Source organism: Phoca vitulina, unplaced genomic scaffold, assembly GCF_004348235.1.
Source record: "Phoca vitulina isolate PV1807 unplaced genomic scaffold, GSC_HSeal_1.0 scaffold10, whole genome shotgun sequence".
Lineage (NCBI taxonomy): Eukaryota > Metazoa > Chordata > Mammalia > Carnivora > Phocidae > Phoca > Phoca vitulina.
In genome coordinates, this window is record NW_022589713.1 from 46888908 (window position 1) to 46906988 (window position 18081).

General features: G+C 38.0%; 1 protein-coding gene across 8 annotated transcripts in view; it reads left to right on the top strand.

Annotated features, from left to right (window-relative positions):
• LRRFIP2 (LRR binding FLII interacting protein 2) overlaps positions 1-18081 on the top strand; it is a 109464-nt gene that overhangs the window by 78496 nt on the left and 12887 nt on the right. For 4 of the 8 annotated variants that reach the window (XM_032409024.1, XM_032409018.1, XM_032409019.1 and 1 more), the window contains 3 exons: positions 2796-2966; positions 10991-11083; positions 13343-13435. In XM_032409024.1, the coding sequence (XP_032264915.1) occupies positions 2796-2966; positions 10991-11083; positions 13343-13435 (357 nt within the window). The remainder of the gene's footprint in view (positions 1-2795; positions 2967-10990; positions 11084-13342; positions 13436-18081) is intronic. The other 4 variants (XM_032409021.1, XM_032409020.1, XM_032409023.1 and 1 more) reach the window with 1 other exon arrangement.

Genomic DNA, 18081 nt, shown 5'->3' on the forward strand with positions numbered 1-18081 from the left:
TTCTTTCTTTCTTTCTTTCTTTCTTTCTTTCTTTCTTTCTTTCTTTCCTTCCTTCCTTTCTTTCCTCTTCCTTCCTTCCTTCCTTCCTTCCTTCCTTCCTTCCTTCCTTCCATCCATCCATCACAACTGGTTTATATTGCAATGTATAGATTTACCACATTTTGTTTATGTGTCAGTTGATGGACATTTGGGTTGTTTCCAGTTTTTGGCTATTATGAGTAATGTTGCTATGAACATTTGTGTACAAGTTTTTGTATGGACATACCTTTTCATTTCTCCTAGATACCTAGGAATAGAATCTCTGGATCATATGGTAACAATATATTTAACACTTTGAGGAATTGTCAAACTGTTCCAAAGCAGCTGCACTATTTTACATTCTCCCCAGCAATGTATGAGGCTTCTAGTTTTTCCACATCCTCACCAACACTTGTTAATCTTGTTTCTGTTTGTTTTTTTTTTTTTAATTATAGCCATCATAGTAGGTTTGAAGTGGTATCTCATTGTGGTTTTGATGTGCATTTCCCTAATTACTAATGATGTTGAGCCTGTCTTCATGTGTTTATTGGCCATTTGCATATCCTATTTGGAGAAATATCTAATCAGATCATCACCCATTTTTAAACTGAATTCTGTGTCTTTTTATTATGGTGTTGTGGGAGTTCTTTATATATTTTAGATACAAGTCCCTAATCAGATATATGATTTACAAATAATCTCTCCCATAGTATGGATTGTCTTTTTTAATACTTTCTTGATGATACTGTTTGTACCACAGAAGTTTTTAATTTTGATGAAGTCTTTCATTGATACTGCTTTTGGTATTGTATCTAGGAAACCTACTCTGTCTACTCCAAGATCATGAAGATTTAGTGCTATGTTTTCTTTGAAGAATTTTATAATTTTAGCTCCTACATTTAGGTCTCTGATCCATTTTGAGTTAATTTTTGTGTACGGTGTGATGTAAGAAGCCAACTTTATTCTTTTGCATGTGGATATCCTGTTGTCCCAACACCATTTGTTGAAAAACTATTCCTTTCCCATTGAGTTGTCTAGGTATCCTTGTCAAAAGTCAATTGATCAGATTTCTATATCAGTTAGGGACGACATTAGGTTTGGGGTTGGTGTTGAGGAGAATAACTACCATGACTTCAGTGCTTTGATGAAACCTCAGATGCGAGGCCTTCTGGCCAAGCATCTGTGATTTCATATTGTTGGAGCGTTCGCTGTATCCCTGGGGGTTGCAGCTTTCTATAAGTTTGCTGTGGCCGAACCAAGAAAGAAGGCATATGCAGATTTCTACAGAAATTATGATTCCATGAAAGAGTTTGAGGAGATGAAGAAGGCTGGTATCTTTCAGAGTGCAAAGTGATTCTGGAATGTAAAGAATTTCTTTGGGTTGAGTTCCATTGAAGTCTGTCACTGACCTGTGTTCCTGAACTATGAAACACAAATATTGGGTTATGGAATAGTTTGTCTTGATAAATAAACAACTAACAACAACAACAAAAAAAGTCAATTGATCACAAATGTCAGGGTTCTGGACTATCAGTTCTGTATCTTTGATCTTGGTTTGTTGAACATTTACATTAGTATTTTTAAAATTTATTTCTAGAAGTAATGACTTTTTTTATGTGAAATGCTTCTTTTAAGATTTTATTTATTTGAGTTAGAGCGAGAGTGAGCGAGCGAGAGAGAGAGCACGAGCCGGAGGTAGGGGTAGAGGGAGAGAGAGAAGCAGGCTCCCCACTGAGCAGGGAGCCCGACGTGGGGCTTGATCCCAGGACCCTGGGATCACGACCTGAGCTGAAGGCAGACACTTCACCGACTGAGCCACCCAAATGTTTTTTCTTTTTAAAAGCCTTAAAAACTGTTACTAGGTAGTAATAATCTACCAAATTAGAGAGTTGTTAGGGCGCCTGGGTGGCTCAGTTGGTTAAGCGACTGCCTTCGGCTCAGGTCATGATCCTGGAGTCCCGGGATCGAGTCCCACATCAGGCTCCCTGCTGAGCAGGGAGTCTGCTTCTCCCTCTGACCCTCCTCCCTCTCATGCTCTCTCTATCTCATTCTCTCTCTCGCAAATAAATAAAATCTTAAAAAAAAAAAAAAAAAATAGAGAGTTGTTAAAAAATAGACTTGTAAGCTGTTTTAAGCAGAAAACTTTGAATTATATAAAATTTCAGACATTTTGTTTTTGCTCTTTTTTTGTTGTTACTCTTTTTTTAATCATTTTTGTATTGCTTACTTATTAAAGAATGACCAGAACTTGAATAATTGCTAGAAAAAAATGTTTATGCCTTTACATTAGCATTATTATACAGAACAAGAAAGTACTGAAAACAGATGTCTGGAAAGTAGCAAAATTTAAATGAGTATTAAGTTTACTTGTGTGAAGAGAGGCTGTATTCTGTTCTGTCATTGCATTCTGAATACCAAATAGCTTGTTGTTTAAAAACAAGAGTAACATTTCTGAAAACATCGATGCTTCTTCATTTTAGGACTCTTCACAAATATATGTGGTCTGCATACCTTTTTATCTTTCAGAGGCTACATTGCTGCTTGATTTTGTTTCTTGGATAGCAGAGAGCATATAAAGTTCTTATCCTGGCATAATTGGCTTATTACCATCCTTCCATTTCATGTGCATGTTACTAAACCAGGAATTCCCTCAACTGCTTGCATTTTGCAAAAATGCATCTTCATGTGTTTGTGCCAGTGATGTATTTCCTGTTACATTGAATATAAGCAATGAACGTATTTTAGATATCAGGCTGATGGCTGTGACTTTCATCTAGGAGTCTTTATCCGAAGTGGAAGAAAAATACAAGAAAGCCATGGTTTCCAACGCACAGTTAGACAATGAGAAGAACAATTTGATCTACCAGGTAGACACCCTCAAGGATGTTATTGAAGAACAGGAGGAACAAATGGCAGAATTTTACAGAGAAAATGAAGAAAAATCAAAGGTAATTGTGCATCTTGTATCATCCCTTTCTCTGGGTCAGAAAATTAGAACCTGCCATTTCGGAGGTGCTGGGCTTGATGGAAGAGCGCAGCATACCCGGGTCTGAAGCTGCAGTCGAAACTGATTGGGCCAAGGAAATTGACAAACATGAGATATCAGGTCTTAAGATATTTTCTTTTTTAAATTTTTATAAAATCTATTTAATTTTCTTAAGGAAAATCTTATGACCTCCTTCATTTTCTGAAGATAGAATACAACTCAAGTTTTATCTTTATTTTCTATCTCTTAATTTCTTCTTGTTTTAACTGGCTAGAATGCCACAAAGCTCTGAGGACTTTCAGTGAGACAGTTCATTTTTTCTTTTCTATCATTTTTTAAGATAATCTGTTTTCTAAATGATTGGAGAGAAGTTTTTAACCAGTTATTTAAAAACAGCAGGATGAAGACATGGGTCAGCCGTCAACAGATGTTTTCTTTAGAGGTTTGTAAGTTATATTGTTAAAATGTGCAGATGGAAAATAAAAGCCACTGTCCAAGGTTCAGATTTGCCGTTTGACAACTGCGGAAAACAAATTGGCTTCTCTTACTGGATTTGGACTTTTTAAAGTGTTGATGTCAGTCCAAGCAGAGGACAAAAGGTTATTACTGCCAAAAAAATGAGTTGTGACTACATTGCAAAAATAAAAATAAAAAGCCCAGAAAACAATTTAGGACATGTTCACAGTGAATTGTTAGAAACATCAGTAATCTGAAGGGAGAGAAGCTGTTTAATATAACCTCAAAGGGACTGGTATTAATACTATACACTCTAATGGGGATTTTTTTCCTTGAGGACTGAAAATGTTCTTTCCAGTCTGTTTTGGTCATGTTTAAAATGTGTTCGGAAGTGTTTGTCAAGGGCTTGGGGGAAGGAAGGATGACTAGACAAAATATAGAGGATTTTTGGGGCAGTGATACTATTCTAAGTATGATACTATACTAGTGGATACATTATTTTTGTCAAAACCCATAGAATATATAACACCAAGAGTGAGCCTTAATGTAAGCTATGGACTTTGGGTGATAATGATGTGTCAGTGTGTGCTCAGCACTTGTAACAAATGTACCACTCTGGTGCAGGAGGTTGATAGTAGGTAGGAGAGGCTCTTTGTGTGTGGGCAGGGCTATATGAGAACTCTGTATTTTCCACTCAACTGCACCAACCTAAAAGTGCTCTAAAAAATAAAGTCTATTAAAAAAAAAGTTAGGGTAAGAAGACTTGTGTCTATGTAAGTGAAAAAGAGACCTCCAGGTATTTTCATACTGGATGACAGGGCTCATTGAAGACTATGATTTGGTGGCATAGGTGGTTTCCTCTTTGATTCTTCCTGTTTCTCAAGGGCCAATTTCTGAGATTCTGAACTGTCATATTTTATGTAGAGCCCTTGGACTCCTTTTTTGCCTTTCCATGCATTTTTCATGTCTGTTTCTGGCTCTTTGTTTCTAGTAGATTAGAAGAAAATCTCATGGTAAGTATTTAATGTTCAGTACTAAAATGAGTTATCATTCCATCTTCTCAAATGCCCTTGAGCATTAAAAAAAAAAAACCAACAACCCACAAACCTCTATGATTAACTTACTAGGCAACTTAATATTTTTTTCCTTTTGTCTTTTTCTAATATCTAGAGATGTGTTAGTATACATAGAGCTGTGGTTTTTAATTTTTATGAAAAAAAAAACCACCTGTGCTTTTCAAATTAAAAAAATCCCAAGCAGGAGGAGGGACAGAGGGGGAGGGAGAGGGACAAGCAAGAGGCTCTATCTCGGGACCCTGGGATGATGACCTGAGCTAAGTCAAGAGTTGGCTACTCAACTGACTGAGCCACCCAAGTGCCCCTATAGATATTGCCTCATGCAGTAGAATGTTCACGTTCAGAGACGTACAGAGAGGTCAGGCACTCAGGTATGTTTCATTATAGCTCAGAAGGAAAGGGTAGAGAAGGACCATTCAATTATAACAACAATGGTATTAATACAATTTTTCAAAATGTCTTCAGTGCTTCCTGCTGGGATTATAATAACTGTATCTTAAATATTGTCTCTATACCTACTCTGGGGAAGAATGCCTGATTAGGAATGTCTCAAGTATATTATTTCCTTAATAGCTATTTATTTTAGTAGTGGATTCTTTTCCTTTCTTTTTTTTAAAAAAATGTTTTTAAACATTTTATGTTTAAAGTTGTTTTAACATTTAAAAAAAATATTTTATTAGAGTTTTTATTTTTTATTTTTTTAAGATTTTATTTATTTATTTGACAGAGAGCACACAAGCAGGGGGAGCAGCAGCAGAGGGAGAGGGAGAAGCAGACTCCCCATTGAGCAGAGAGCCTGACACGGGGCTCGATCGCAGGTCTCTGGGATCATGACCTGAGCCGAAGGCAGATGCTTAACCAACGAGCCATCCAGGTGCCCCTAGAGGTTTTAAAAATACAGAAAATAGCGGACTATTCTGAACCCTCCTAAAGCCCATCATCTACCCCCAGCAACCATCAACCCATGGCCAATTTTGTCATATTTCCCCCACTCCTGTTCTTTGAGACAAGACCTCAATAACTCATATATTTTTTTAAGATTTTATTTATTTATTTGAGAGGGTGAGCGAGATAGAGCGAGCATGAGCCGGGAAGGAGCAGAGGGAGAGGGAGAAGCAGACTCCCCGCTGAGCAGGGAGCCCGATGTGGGGCTCGATCCTGGGACTCTGGGATCATGACCTGAGCCAAAGGCAGATGCTTAACCGACTGAGCCACCCAGGCACCCCTCAGTATCTCATATTTTAATATGAGTTTAGGTATGACTCTCTAAACGAGAGGGACTCCCTCTTTTTTTTATAACCACAAGACCATTCATATCTAAAAAATTAAGAATAATTCCTTCATACTACGTATCCAACCATTGTTAAAATTTTAATTGTCTCAAATGTCCTAAGTGGTTTTCTTTTTTACACTTAAATAAAAAAAAAAAACAAAACTCTGAGGATCCAGATAAGTTCCATAAGTTGGAATTAGTTGTCATGTCTTTAAGTCTCTATTTATAGCTTTCCTTTCATCTCTTTTTTTTTTCCTCCCTTGCAATTTGTGTGTTGAAGAGACTCGATTGCTTGTCTTAACAGTTTCTGACAGCCTTAGGGATTTTGCTGTTTCATTCCTACGGTGTCTTTAATGTGTTCCCTTTTCCTCTGTATTTTCTGTAAACAGGTAGTCAGGTTTAGAGGCCTAACCAAATACAGGTGCGGCATTTTTGGCAAGTCTGCTTCACGGGTTATCTTCTGGCAGGAGGCCCTGATGTATGGCTCTTTCTTTTTATAATGCTGTTGCTAGATGCTTCGATCTGTTAGTGGATTAGGGGTTGCAAAATGGGATATACTAATTTTATCATTACTGTTTCCCATTTCTTGTATTATTTTAAAATGGATTGGAGATAAAATTCACATACCATCTAATTCATCCTTTTAAAAGCGTACAATTCGGGGCTTTTGTATATTCATATTATGTGCAGCCATCCCAGTTAGTTTTAGAGGACTGTGGTCATGTCAGAAAGAAGCCCTGTACCCTTTAGCTGTCATTGCTCTGTCTCCTGCCCCCTCAGCCCTGAGTAACTCATCCGCTTTCTGTCTCTATAGATTTCCCCATTCTAAACTTGCAGTCAATAGAGTCATAGAATATGAAGGTGGCTTTTGAGACTGGCTTCTTTTATTTAGCTGAACTATTTTTGACATTCATCTGTGTTGTAGTGTGGGTGACTGCTTCATTACTTTTTATGGCCTCATACTATCCCATTGCATGGGCATACCACATTTTGTTTGTTCATTTGTGTGTTGATGCACGTGCTATGATGAATAATGCTGCTGTAAACATTTGTGTACAAGTCTGTGTGTGGACGTATGTTGTCCTTTCTGTTAAGTGTGTACCTGGGAAGGGAGTTAGTTGCTGGGTCATATGGCAGCTCTATGTTGAACCATTTGAGGAATGCCAGACCATTTTCCACAGTGGCCACACCATTTCACGTTCCCACCAGTGGTGTATGTGAGTTCTGATTTCACCACAGCCTCACCAACACTTAGTATTGTCTGACTTTTTTTTCTTTTTACAGTCTTCCTAGCAGCTGTGGTTTTGATTTGCATTTTCCTGATGACTAATAATTATGAGTATATTTTCATATGCTTCCTTGGAGAAATAGCTATTCAGATCCTTTGCCTGTTTTTATTTTTTATTATTATTTTTTAAAGATTTTATTTTTTTGAGAGAAAGAGAATGAGAGAGAGAGAGCACAAGCAGGGGGAGGAACAGAGGGAAAGGAAGAAGTAGACTCCCTGCTGAGCAAGGAGCCTGATGCGGGGCTCCATCTCAGGACCCTGGGATCATGATCTGAGCTGAAGGCAGATACTTAACCGACTGAGCCATCCAGGTGCCCCTCTTTTGCCTATTTTTAAATTGGATTTTTTTAATTATTATTATTGAGTTGCAAGAGTTCATATATTCTAGATACAAGTCCTTTATCAGATACAACTTAAAAAATATTTTAAAATATCATTAAGTCAAGAATACAAGCGTTTGATGATCTGAATTCGTTGTAGCTTTTATTCTTTTTGATTTTCAAATTGTTCAACCTTTAAGTAATCTGAACATGTTCAGGTTGATTTCCAAGTAATTTTGACATGAGTCTAAGTTTTTTTTTTTTTTTAAATAAATTCTGTCTAGCACAAGAAAGTGTTCCAGGCTCATCTGGTATTTCCTTCTCCAGACTTGGAGCTGTTTGTCCAAGGAGCCTTGGTTCTTTTAGTGGGGTGGTGTGGGTGCTGGAGAGCTCTTGCCACCAAGAAGATAACTGTTTATAAAGGCCTTTTTAGTGGAATATCAGGGAAATATTTATGTGGGGTACTTTTTTGTTTTTAAAGTCAAAATATATTATGAATTTATGCTAGTAGTTCTAGTTCATGTTCAGGACTCTGGCATTTTTCCTTACCCTCTCTGTTTTACATATGTGTATCTCCATTTTCCCACTGCCAGTTCTCAAAGTCACTGGGGGATGATAGTAATTATGTTATATTCTGTTCTCTTTGCTCTATCCCACAGTGCTCAGAATAGCAATACCAGTGTTGCCACAAGTGATATAATTACTGAAAATAGTTAAAAGTTTTTTGTTTTGTTCTGGTTGGCTGTTATTTTGCTGCTATACTATGTATAGTCCAACCATTGTTTTTTAAAAGTTACTCGAAATAGTTTCTCTGTGCTTATGCTGCTAACTGGATGTATAATTTAGGCTCACTGCATTTTATTTTCAATACTTAGGAATTGCTTTAAAAATTTTTATCTTTAGATTATTTTTACTTTTAATTGTGATAAAAAGTATAACAAAATTTACCATCTTAACCATTTTAAGGTGTTACAGTTCAGACAGTTCAGTAATATCAAGTATATTCACATTGTTGTGCAATGGGAACTTTTTCATCTTGCAGAACTGAAACTCTGTACTCTTTAAACAACAGCCCCCCCCCCCCCCCCCCCCCCCCCCCAGCTCCTGGCAGCCACCATTCTTCTTTCTCTCTCTCTCTGAGTTTGGCTCCTCTAGGTATCTCATAAGAGTGAAATCATGCAATATTTGACTTTTTGTGACTGGCTTCATATAATGCTTTCAAGGCTTATCCATGTTGTATTGTAGCATGTGTCAGAATTTCCTTCCTGAGTAATATTCCAGTGTATGTATGTACCACATTTTGTGTATCCATTCATCTGTCTGTGGATACTTGGGTTGCTTCCATCAGGAATTGCTTTTTGAATTTAATTTTGTTTTACAATTACATAAGATATTTACATGTATCTGAAGTGAAATCAACAAAGAGTCAATCTTCTATCTCTGTTCATCCCTCTTTCTTGAGGGGATTTTTTAATTAAATGCTTTATCCTTCCATACTTAAGAAGATAGATATATTTTGCTATTTGAAAAAGTATATACAAATATATGTTTTTTATCCCCTCTTTCTTAGAAAATGGTAGCATACTATAAATACTGCTCCACACCTTGCTCTTTTTATCACCTTATGACTGTGGGTCTTCTTCATTCCTTGGTATTACTCCATAGTGATTCCATGGTGCGCATGTACTATAGTTTATTCCACCAGCTCCCTGTTGATGGACATCTGAATTGTTTGCAGTCTTTTGCTGTTAAAATAGTCCTGCAAAAATGATGTACTACATAAGTCTTTTTGCATTTTTGCCGGGATAGCCAGGGGATTCATCAGAGTGGGTTTATTGGGTCAAAAGGCATGCTCATTCTGCTGGATACTGCCCGTTTTCCCTTTGTATTAGTTATACCATTTTGGATTCCTACCAGAATGTACGAGAGGGCCTGTTTCCATCCCCATAGTATTTTCCTGAATACGTTGTCAAGTTTTTGAACTTCTACTAGTGTTTAAGTGAGACCATACAGTTTTAATTTATTGTTCTCTTAGTATGATCATCTTTTTATATTCAGAGTGATTTCTTTTTCTGTGAACTGTCCATTTCTTTAGACTATTTTTCTATATAGTACTGTTTTTTTCTTTTTAGAGGCTCTATATAGAGAGACGATAACTTTGTTTCTGATATAAGTTGCAATTTTTTTTTTGTAGTTTATCATTTGTGTTTTTACTTTGCTTGGAGTGCCTTTTGCCATTCAAAAGTTTTTGTTTTTTTTTTTTTAAAGATTTTATTTTTATTTATTTGACAGAGAGAGACATAGCGAGAGAGGGAACACAAGCAGGAGGAGTAGGAGAGGGAGAAGCAGGCTTCCCCGCGGAGCAGGGAGCCCGATGTGGGGCTCGATCCCAGGGTCCTGGGATCACGACCTGAGCCGAAGGCAGACGCTTAACGACTGAGCCACCCAGGCGCCCCGCCATTCAAAAGTTTTTATGTAGTCTAACTTATTACCCATTTCCCTTTCTTGCTGGTGGATTTTTAAAGTCATTTTTTAGTAACATTTTTTTCCTACTCTTTGGAATTCACTCATTTTTTTTCTCTAGTAACTATCCTTCTTTCCTTTTCTCTTTTTTTCTCTCTTTTTTCCATACACTTCCAATCCATTTGAAATTTGTCCTGGTGTATAGTGTGAGGTGTGGTTCCAATTTCCTTTTTCCATTTGGATATCCAGTTATTCCAGCTTCACTTACATAAAACTCTATCTTTTCTCATTGATTTGAGATGATCTTTTTGTTTTGTTTTTGCTTAGTACATTTGCACATGTAATTGGGTGTATTTCTGGATTTTCTCTTCTGCTCCTTTCATCTGTATTCAAAAGCCCTTACAAACATTGCTTTAATTATATTGACCTTATGTCTAGTGAAGCTAGCTTTCTTCTTTATCAGTATTTTTGTTCTGGCTGTTTTTTCTTATGTTTTTCTTCCAAATAAACTTTCTAATCAATTCGTCAAGCTCTGATGAGAAAAAAGCCTAATGGTATTTTTATTTGGATTGCATTAAATGTATAGATTAATTTGGGGGAGAACTGACATTTTTATGATACTAAGTCTTTTTATCCAAGATAGTGTGCCTTTCTATTTGGTCCTACTTCTCTGTCCCTCAGGAATATTTTATATGATTTTCCTCATATTGATTTTGGGTATTTCTTTTAAGTTTATGCATGTGTTTTTAAAAATTTTATTTTTTGATACTGTGTTTATTATATTTTCTCTCTAGATTTTAGTTATATTTATGAGGATTATTGGATTTTATATGTTAATTTTATAACCTGTTACTTTATTAAGTCTTCTCATTGTTCTTAGTAATTTTGCCATTGATTAGTCTGGGTTTTCTAGCTGTATACTCCTAGGAGATGAAAAATGTAATTTTCTGAACCTTTCCATAGAATACAGAATTTTTCTAAGTTATTATGCATGGGAAGTGCAAGTGTGTGTCTGGAGGTCAGTCTTAGCCTCTGAATTATTATATTGTAGACGTGCCAGTTTGTTGCGTGCCGTTATCTGTATAAGCGGTATCATTTGTTTATTAACAGGAGTTAGAAAGGCAGAAACATATGTGTAGTGTGCTACAGCATAAGATGGATGAACTTAAAGAAGGCCTTCGACAGCGAGATGAGCTCATTGAGGTATGTGCATGAACTGTGGAAATACTTAATTTTGAACAAAATGCATTGAATGGGACAAGGGGGGGTCGTGTGTTGGGACGGAAGGGAGTTAAAATGCCACAGTTCCTTGTCTCTTCATCTTGGCTGTACCCTAAAATTTCACACTCATGAAACATAAAGTCAGGCTTAAAAAGTTAATGCTACCAACCTTATAAACATTCCCCCTTGTAATAGCAAAAGCTTTTGTAATGATCTTTTATTCCTAAGCACATTGTTTCCTAAAGTTATGTTAGGAAATGGGCAAAAGGAAAAATTTTGAGTACCATTAGTCTTTGGAATGTAGTGAATGCTGTCTGCTGGGACAACGTTCTTGGGGAACAAGACGTTTGCTCTTCATTGAGGTGGATCTGTTTCTGAGGCAGCTGAAGGAAAAGAGCTGGGCAAGAAAGACGCTTCTACACGAAAAGCTGGAGGTTGGCAGGTTGTGCTGTGGAGGAACCCCTGCGTGCCCAGTGTTGGCAGCATCCTCAGGAATGTGAAGCAGGGGGGTCCACCAAGAAATCTTTGAAAGCATTTATTGTCCTTTTGTTCCTGCTACCTTGTGAGCATCTCTGTTTTTCTTTAAATGTGGTTTTTCCTCTTGAGGAGGGTTTTCCTCGTGTTTTGTAAGTATGCCGGGAAGGGATCCTGCCCACTGGCATGCTGTGGTTATCAAAGTGTCTTAGGTTAACTTAATGTTGATGACGAGGGAGAGATTTCAGGAAGGCCAGTTCTTCCTGATCCTGGGAGATGCCTCCCGCACCACACGCACCACACTCATACTCATCCACCTTCCTGTCGCTCAGGACCCACCCCGCCCCCACTTTGTTCCCCTCCCTCCTCCTCTCTTCCCTGCTGCACTTAATCTCTCACCCTGTAAATGACTTAAAAAAAAAATTTACTAGAGGAAAACAAATGACTACTTTTCTATTTGTGGATTTGTGTTAACTTTTCTTCATTCTTGAGAATGATTGAATTCAATGTAGCCTGTAGATTGAGTTTGTGAATGCTAAATGCAGATACAGATAACCCTTGGAAAATACCAGATTACATGTGAAGTTAGTTGTCCTAGTTTTTCCATTTTTGGCATGAAGCATATTATCTAAATTTTGTATCCTCCTGGTATTTAAAAATAATGAGAATTCCTCTCCTTTTTTGTCCTTTTGTGTTTTTTGTGTCTATATGCCAGCCACTTGCTATTTCTTTTTCTAATTAAGATGTATACTTTTCCCCACTTTTGATTTCAAAAGAATCATAAAGCTGCTTTGGCAGCTGCTTCTCAGATTCAGTAGTTTAAGTTAGAATTGGTTCAGTGTTTTAGTTTTTAATTTGATGATTGTGCTTAAGAGGAATTGTAATGCTTGATTCCCATAACTTGTCGCTGTGGTTTCTTTAAAAGAGGAGGGTGCTACAGTGCGGACTTTAAAGACCTTAGTTTTAGGAGTTTTTATGTTTAGAATTAATGTCTCGTAGATGTTCATACCCATGCATATGTATAACTGAAAAACCTTGAATATGACAAAATAATGCTTTTTGGTCTTTCACGGTAAAGTAGATAAGAAGTGTGTAAGTAGGAAGTAGGAAATGGTAATTTACCAATAATTCTTAAAAGAAAACCTGTTACATATTCAAGGGTATAAATGGAGCCTCGTTGTTTAAGAATTGCTACATGCTGAATTCTAGTTTTTCTAAAAAAAACTAGACTAAACTGAACTAAAAATATGACTGTTCCTTCGAATTCATGATATTCTTGCTGTCATAGGTTCTGCTAACAAATTCAAAATGATTAAGCTGAGATATGTCTTGTATTTTTTAGTTCCGCTTAAGAAAATAAGGTTTAAAACTACGGCCTGTTCTCTGTGATAAGGATCATGTGTTCATGAGCAAATCTGAATTTCCCTCTCTAGAAATGTAAGTTGTTCCATGTTTGGAAAAAAGGCAGTTCTCAGAGGAAGAGCACACACATGGAGCTGCGTGTACACACAAACCCTAACTGGCTTGCTGCCACAGAGCTGTTCTTCCCACTTCCCTTGTGGCAAGCCAGTGGGAGTCCTGTCGCCAAGACACTGGATGTCATCTTTCCCTTTAGCAAGCAACTCTTTGCCTGTTGAGCACAGACTTTCTTTCTCCCTTTGTTAAGTTTCTTTATCAGCTTTATTTTTTGTTCTCTTTTCTTCCCTCTGACCCCCTCCGTTTTTTCTTTCTGCTCTTTTATTACTTCTCTTCCCACTTCCTCTGCAGGAGAATCAGCGAATGCAGCAGAAAATAGACACCGTGACAAAAGAGGTGTTTGACCTCCAGGAGACACTTCTTTGGAAAGATAAAAACATTAGGGTATGAAATGAAATTGGGCTTTGGTCTGAAGCTCATCGATGAGGAATAGACCAATATAATCTAATTTAGAGATTCCTAAAAATCTGTCCTTTTGGTTATTTTTGAGCATTTATACACTGAAATGGGAATAAGGAGAAGATAGAAAAAAACTTCCAGGGGAAAACTTGATACCGTGCCTTGGAAGAACTCTTCTTGCTAGCAGGACTCTGGGCTTTGTGAAACCTACAAAGTAGGAACTTTCTAGGGAAGTTTATTTCCCCAGGATTCTCATCCAGAAGCAGCCACAGGCATTTAATTCAAACTCTGTGGGTAACTTGATAACCTTACATTGCAAGAATTTTGGATGAGAAGCAAGAGAACAGTGAGTGGGGGGTGGAGGACAAGTAATTAGCATCCCATAAATCCTTGGTGAATAAAATAGGAAGAGATTAACATCAATTTAGTTACGGATGTGGATAGGAATGTAAGATTTGCCAGAGTTGCCAAACCATGACGTCATCTCTAATTATAACCCCATGACTCCCCAAAGCGGGGGCCCAGATAAGGAAAGTCTTCAGTGCTTTTTTCGCTAAACCCTTTAGGTAGATTCCAAGTGCACAGGAGGCTAGAAAAATTCCCACCAGTTATCCTGTGTCACCCTTTGACATGCGCCCCATCTCACTCTGTGAGCTCTCTGTTCCCTGTCCTGCACTGAGGGTGCCACGCAGCCATAGCTGCCAGAGGCTTACCTCGTCTGGGAAGGGCTATGGCAGAGGAGGCAGAGAGAAGGAAGGAAGCCCTTGTCCTGAGAACATAGAAAGTTTTGTTCTGCTTGAGGTTAGGTGGCCTAGGGAAAAGTCGGCAAAGATCCCCAAGAACAGCTGTGATAGACATGCCTGGATGAGCAGTCTTCTGGGTCATACCCTTCATTGTTGGGGGGAGGGGTTCTCGTATCCAGTTCTTTTCATACATCCAAGGACATATCCTCTTTTTTTTTTTTTTAAGATTTTATTTATTTATTTGAGAGAGCAAGAGTACACCAGCTGGGGGGCGGGGCAAAGGAGAGGGAGAAGCAGACTCCCCGCTGAGCAGGGGCCCTACTCACTGGATCCCAGGACCCCGAGATCATGACCTGAGCAGAAGGCAGACACTTAATTGACTGAGCCACCCAGGTACCGCCCTCCATCCTCTTATTAATAAACACATGGGAAACAAAATTACTTCTTAAGAGCTTTTAATATTTAAATACTGAGTTTCTAAAATTCCACCCAAAGCTAGAAGAGCCTTCTGGAATATAACCACTGTTAAGAGTTTTGAAATTTTGATTGTGAACTACTGATCTTATTTACATTTTTACTTGGGGAATTTTAAATGAGATGTGAAAAAATGTATGGCACAAAGTAGGTAATTTGTAAAGGTTAAAGTCTGGTCACTATCTAGAATGGTCTTCTTTTAGGACCTTAACATAATTTTCTTTAGCACAGATCTGTAGGTCCATGATTTCTATTTTGTATAATTATCTTAGTATTTAAACCGATTATTTTGGATCAGCCATAGGAAAACCCCAAACCACTCAGTCCAATAAAACAGCTATTCAAAATAAAACAAAAATTTATTTTCTACCAAAAAGATGTGCTCATAGTTAAGACAAGTTATTTGACTTTTAAATATTCATGGCATTGTTGAATGAATAAGTGGGCTATCTTCTTTCTGTATGGTATATAATAATGTGTTCCTTTGGCTTTTTTAAAAAATTAAACTTAAAAAAACGTTTTTTGAGGTAATTGTAGATTCACATGCAATTGCAAGAAGTAATACAGAGAGGTCCTGTATGCCCTTTATCCAGTCTTCCCCAAATGGAACATCTTGCAAAAACTATGGTACAGTATCACTGCCAGGATATTGACCTTGCTATATAGGCAAAATACAGAACATTTTCACTACCACAAAGGATGTCTCCTGTTGCCCTTTTATGGCCTCATCTGCTACCTTCCCTACTCCTCCCCAAGCCCTGGCAACCACTAATCTGTTCTCATTTCTGTAATTTTGCCATTATAAGACCATTATATAAATGGAATTAAAAAGTATTTAACCCTTTGGGGTTATGTTTTTCACTCAGCATGATTCCCTTGAGATTTAGCCGAGTTGCGTGTATCAATAGTTGGTCCCTCCTTTGACTTTTTAGGAAACTCTCTAAATTGTGGTAAAATACAAATAACGTCAAGTTTACCACTTTAACCATTTTTCAGTGTAGAGTTTGGTGGTATTAAGTACATTCACACTGTTGTGCTGCCGTCACCACCATCCATCTCCAGAGCTCTTTCATCTTGCAGAACCGAAACTGTGCCCATTAAACAGCTCCCCACGTCCTCCTCCCTGTAGTCCCTGGCAGCCACCATTCTACTTTCTGTCTCTCTGGATTTACTATTCTAGGTACCTCATATAAGTAGAATCCTAGAGTCTTTGTCTTTTTGTGACTGGCTTATTTCACTTAGCATAATGTCCTCAAGGTTTAACTGTGGTCGGGCATGTGTCAGAACGTCCTTCCTTTTAAGGCCGAAGGATAGTTCATTGTACGTATGTACCACATTTTGTTTATCCATTCATCGGTTGGTGAACAGACACTGGGTTTGCTTCCACCTTTTGGCTATTGTGGATAATGCTGCTGTGCACATGAGTTTGCAAGTACCCTTTTATGGCCCTGCTTTCATTTCTTTGGGTTGATACCCAGGGGTGGAATTGCTGCATAATATGGTAGTGGTATGTTGAAGTTTTTTGAGGAATAGCCAGACTGTCTTCCACAGCAGCGGTACCATTTTCCATTCTCATCAGTACTGCACAAGGGTTTCATGACCAGCACTTGTTTCTGGTTTTTCTGATAGCCATCCTAGTGTGGTCCTCCCATGACTCGCACAAGACACATTTTCAGTTTAGTCAGTGACTACCTCACGTATCCCTTGTCTCTAGTTTCATTTTCAAGATTTAAAGTTAGTACTTAATAAAGGAACATGACCTTTATTCTCATGTTAAGAGTTTGGTTTTCTTTGGCTCTCCTTCATCGATCCTTGTGGTCATGCTTGTAGCCCTAAAGCAGTTCCAAGTGCCAGGTGGCTACATGTGGAATAAGCACATACAAAGGACTGGTGTATCTGGATAGCCCCATGTGAGACTCCATCCCATTCTGACTAAAGATATTTATGGCCCATGGAATTATATGGAGAAATAACCTTTTGCCCCCAGAGTTCAGCCTGTTACACGTATCTTTCAGGCTTCTTGACACTAGAATTTGAGGTTAGGTCAGGGGTAAAGAATTATTTAGATCTCCACAAGCACGTAGTTTTTATTCTAAGCAGGGAAAAAAAATCTCTAAGAGCTATTACTGAATGCAAACACAGGGTAGTGGTTTTATGGTCAGGTGCTACAGAGGGTTTCAGATCCAGCGTGACTACATTTGCTCCAATTATAAGGTATTTCAGTAGCCTCCAAACTTTGTGGTGAAATGGGAGAACTTATAGGATGTATTTTATTTTCCCGTCCATAATTATGGGAAGATGAAGTTAAAAAGTCCAAAAGCAAAGATAAAACCCATTGCTATAAGATGTAGGAAGAAGAGCAAATGGCATTTTCTAGCATTTGCTAGAATTTCTAGTTTCAAATTGGTCTGTTCCTAAGAGATCTTGTGTACTTAGTGGTGGTGTTTATGTAGAGCATGTCGTGGCGGTGATCACTGACGCTGTTATACGTGGTGATGCATGGCGTAACTATGCACGCAGATGCCGATAACCCACAGATATCTAACCCCGCAGAGGTTAAAGTGTCTGTCAACAGATGGGAAAATACTGCTTGTGCTTTTTTTGTCCTGATGTTAACATTTGTTATTAATGTAATGGAGTAGTAATAGTTGCTTGAAGTGTTAGGGTAAATGCCTTGTGATGCTAGAAACTGAAATGATTAATACAAAGGCAGACTCAAGACATGCCATATGGTGTGAATGTAAATTGCTGGAAGGAAATTAGATATTGGTGTTGCAGTTTGGGTAAGTACGGGGTAGGGCTACTTATTGACTACTTTTCCAGCAGCATCTGGGATGACAGTAAGGAAACATAATTGTGGTCTTCTTGGGGCTGTGATATAGAAAAAGTATGCAAAGGCTTTGAAACCAAAAAGAACTGGATTCACTTTCTGGCTTTGGGCAAAAAAAATTATATATATATATAAAACCTCTGAGCTTCAATTTTCTGATCTGTGAAATGGGGATAAGACAAGTGCAGGATATATAAGGGAGAAACTATATATATATAAATATATTAGGGCAAAATTATATGTCTTTGTAGCAGTGCCGGCTGTATAGTTCGAGCCACACGGTTGGTGGTCGCTAGCGTCCCTTATCGCCAGTTTGGGTGCACAGTAAGATTAGAATGATTTAGAACATTGTCCAACTACTCAGCAGTCAGTAATGAAGCAGTTGGCTCATTTCTAACCCCATAAACCGAGAGGAAAGTTACCTGTTGTAGTTAAACTTCTTGGCCTATTGGGGCTGCTGGGAGAAAATATGAAATATAGGAACACTTGTGTAGAGAAAGGCTTTTTCAGAATAGTCCAGCCGTCAGGTGTCTGCATAGACTGCTTGCCTGGGGTATGTTTTGAATTCTGGGTTATTTCATTAC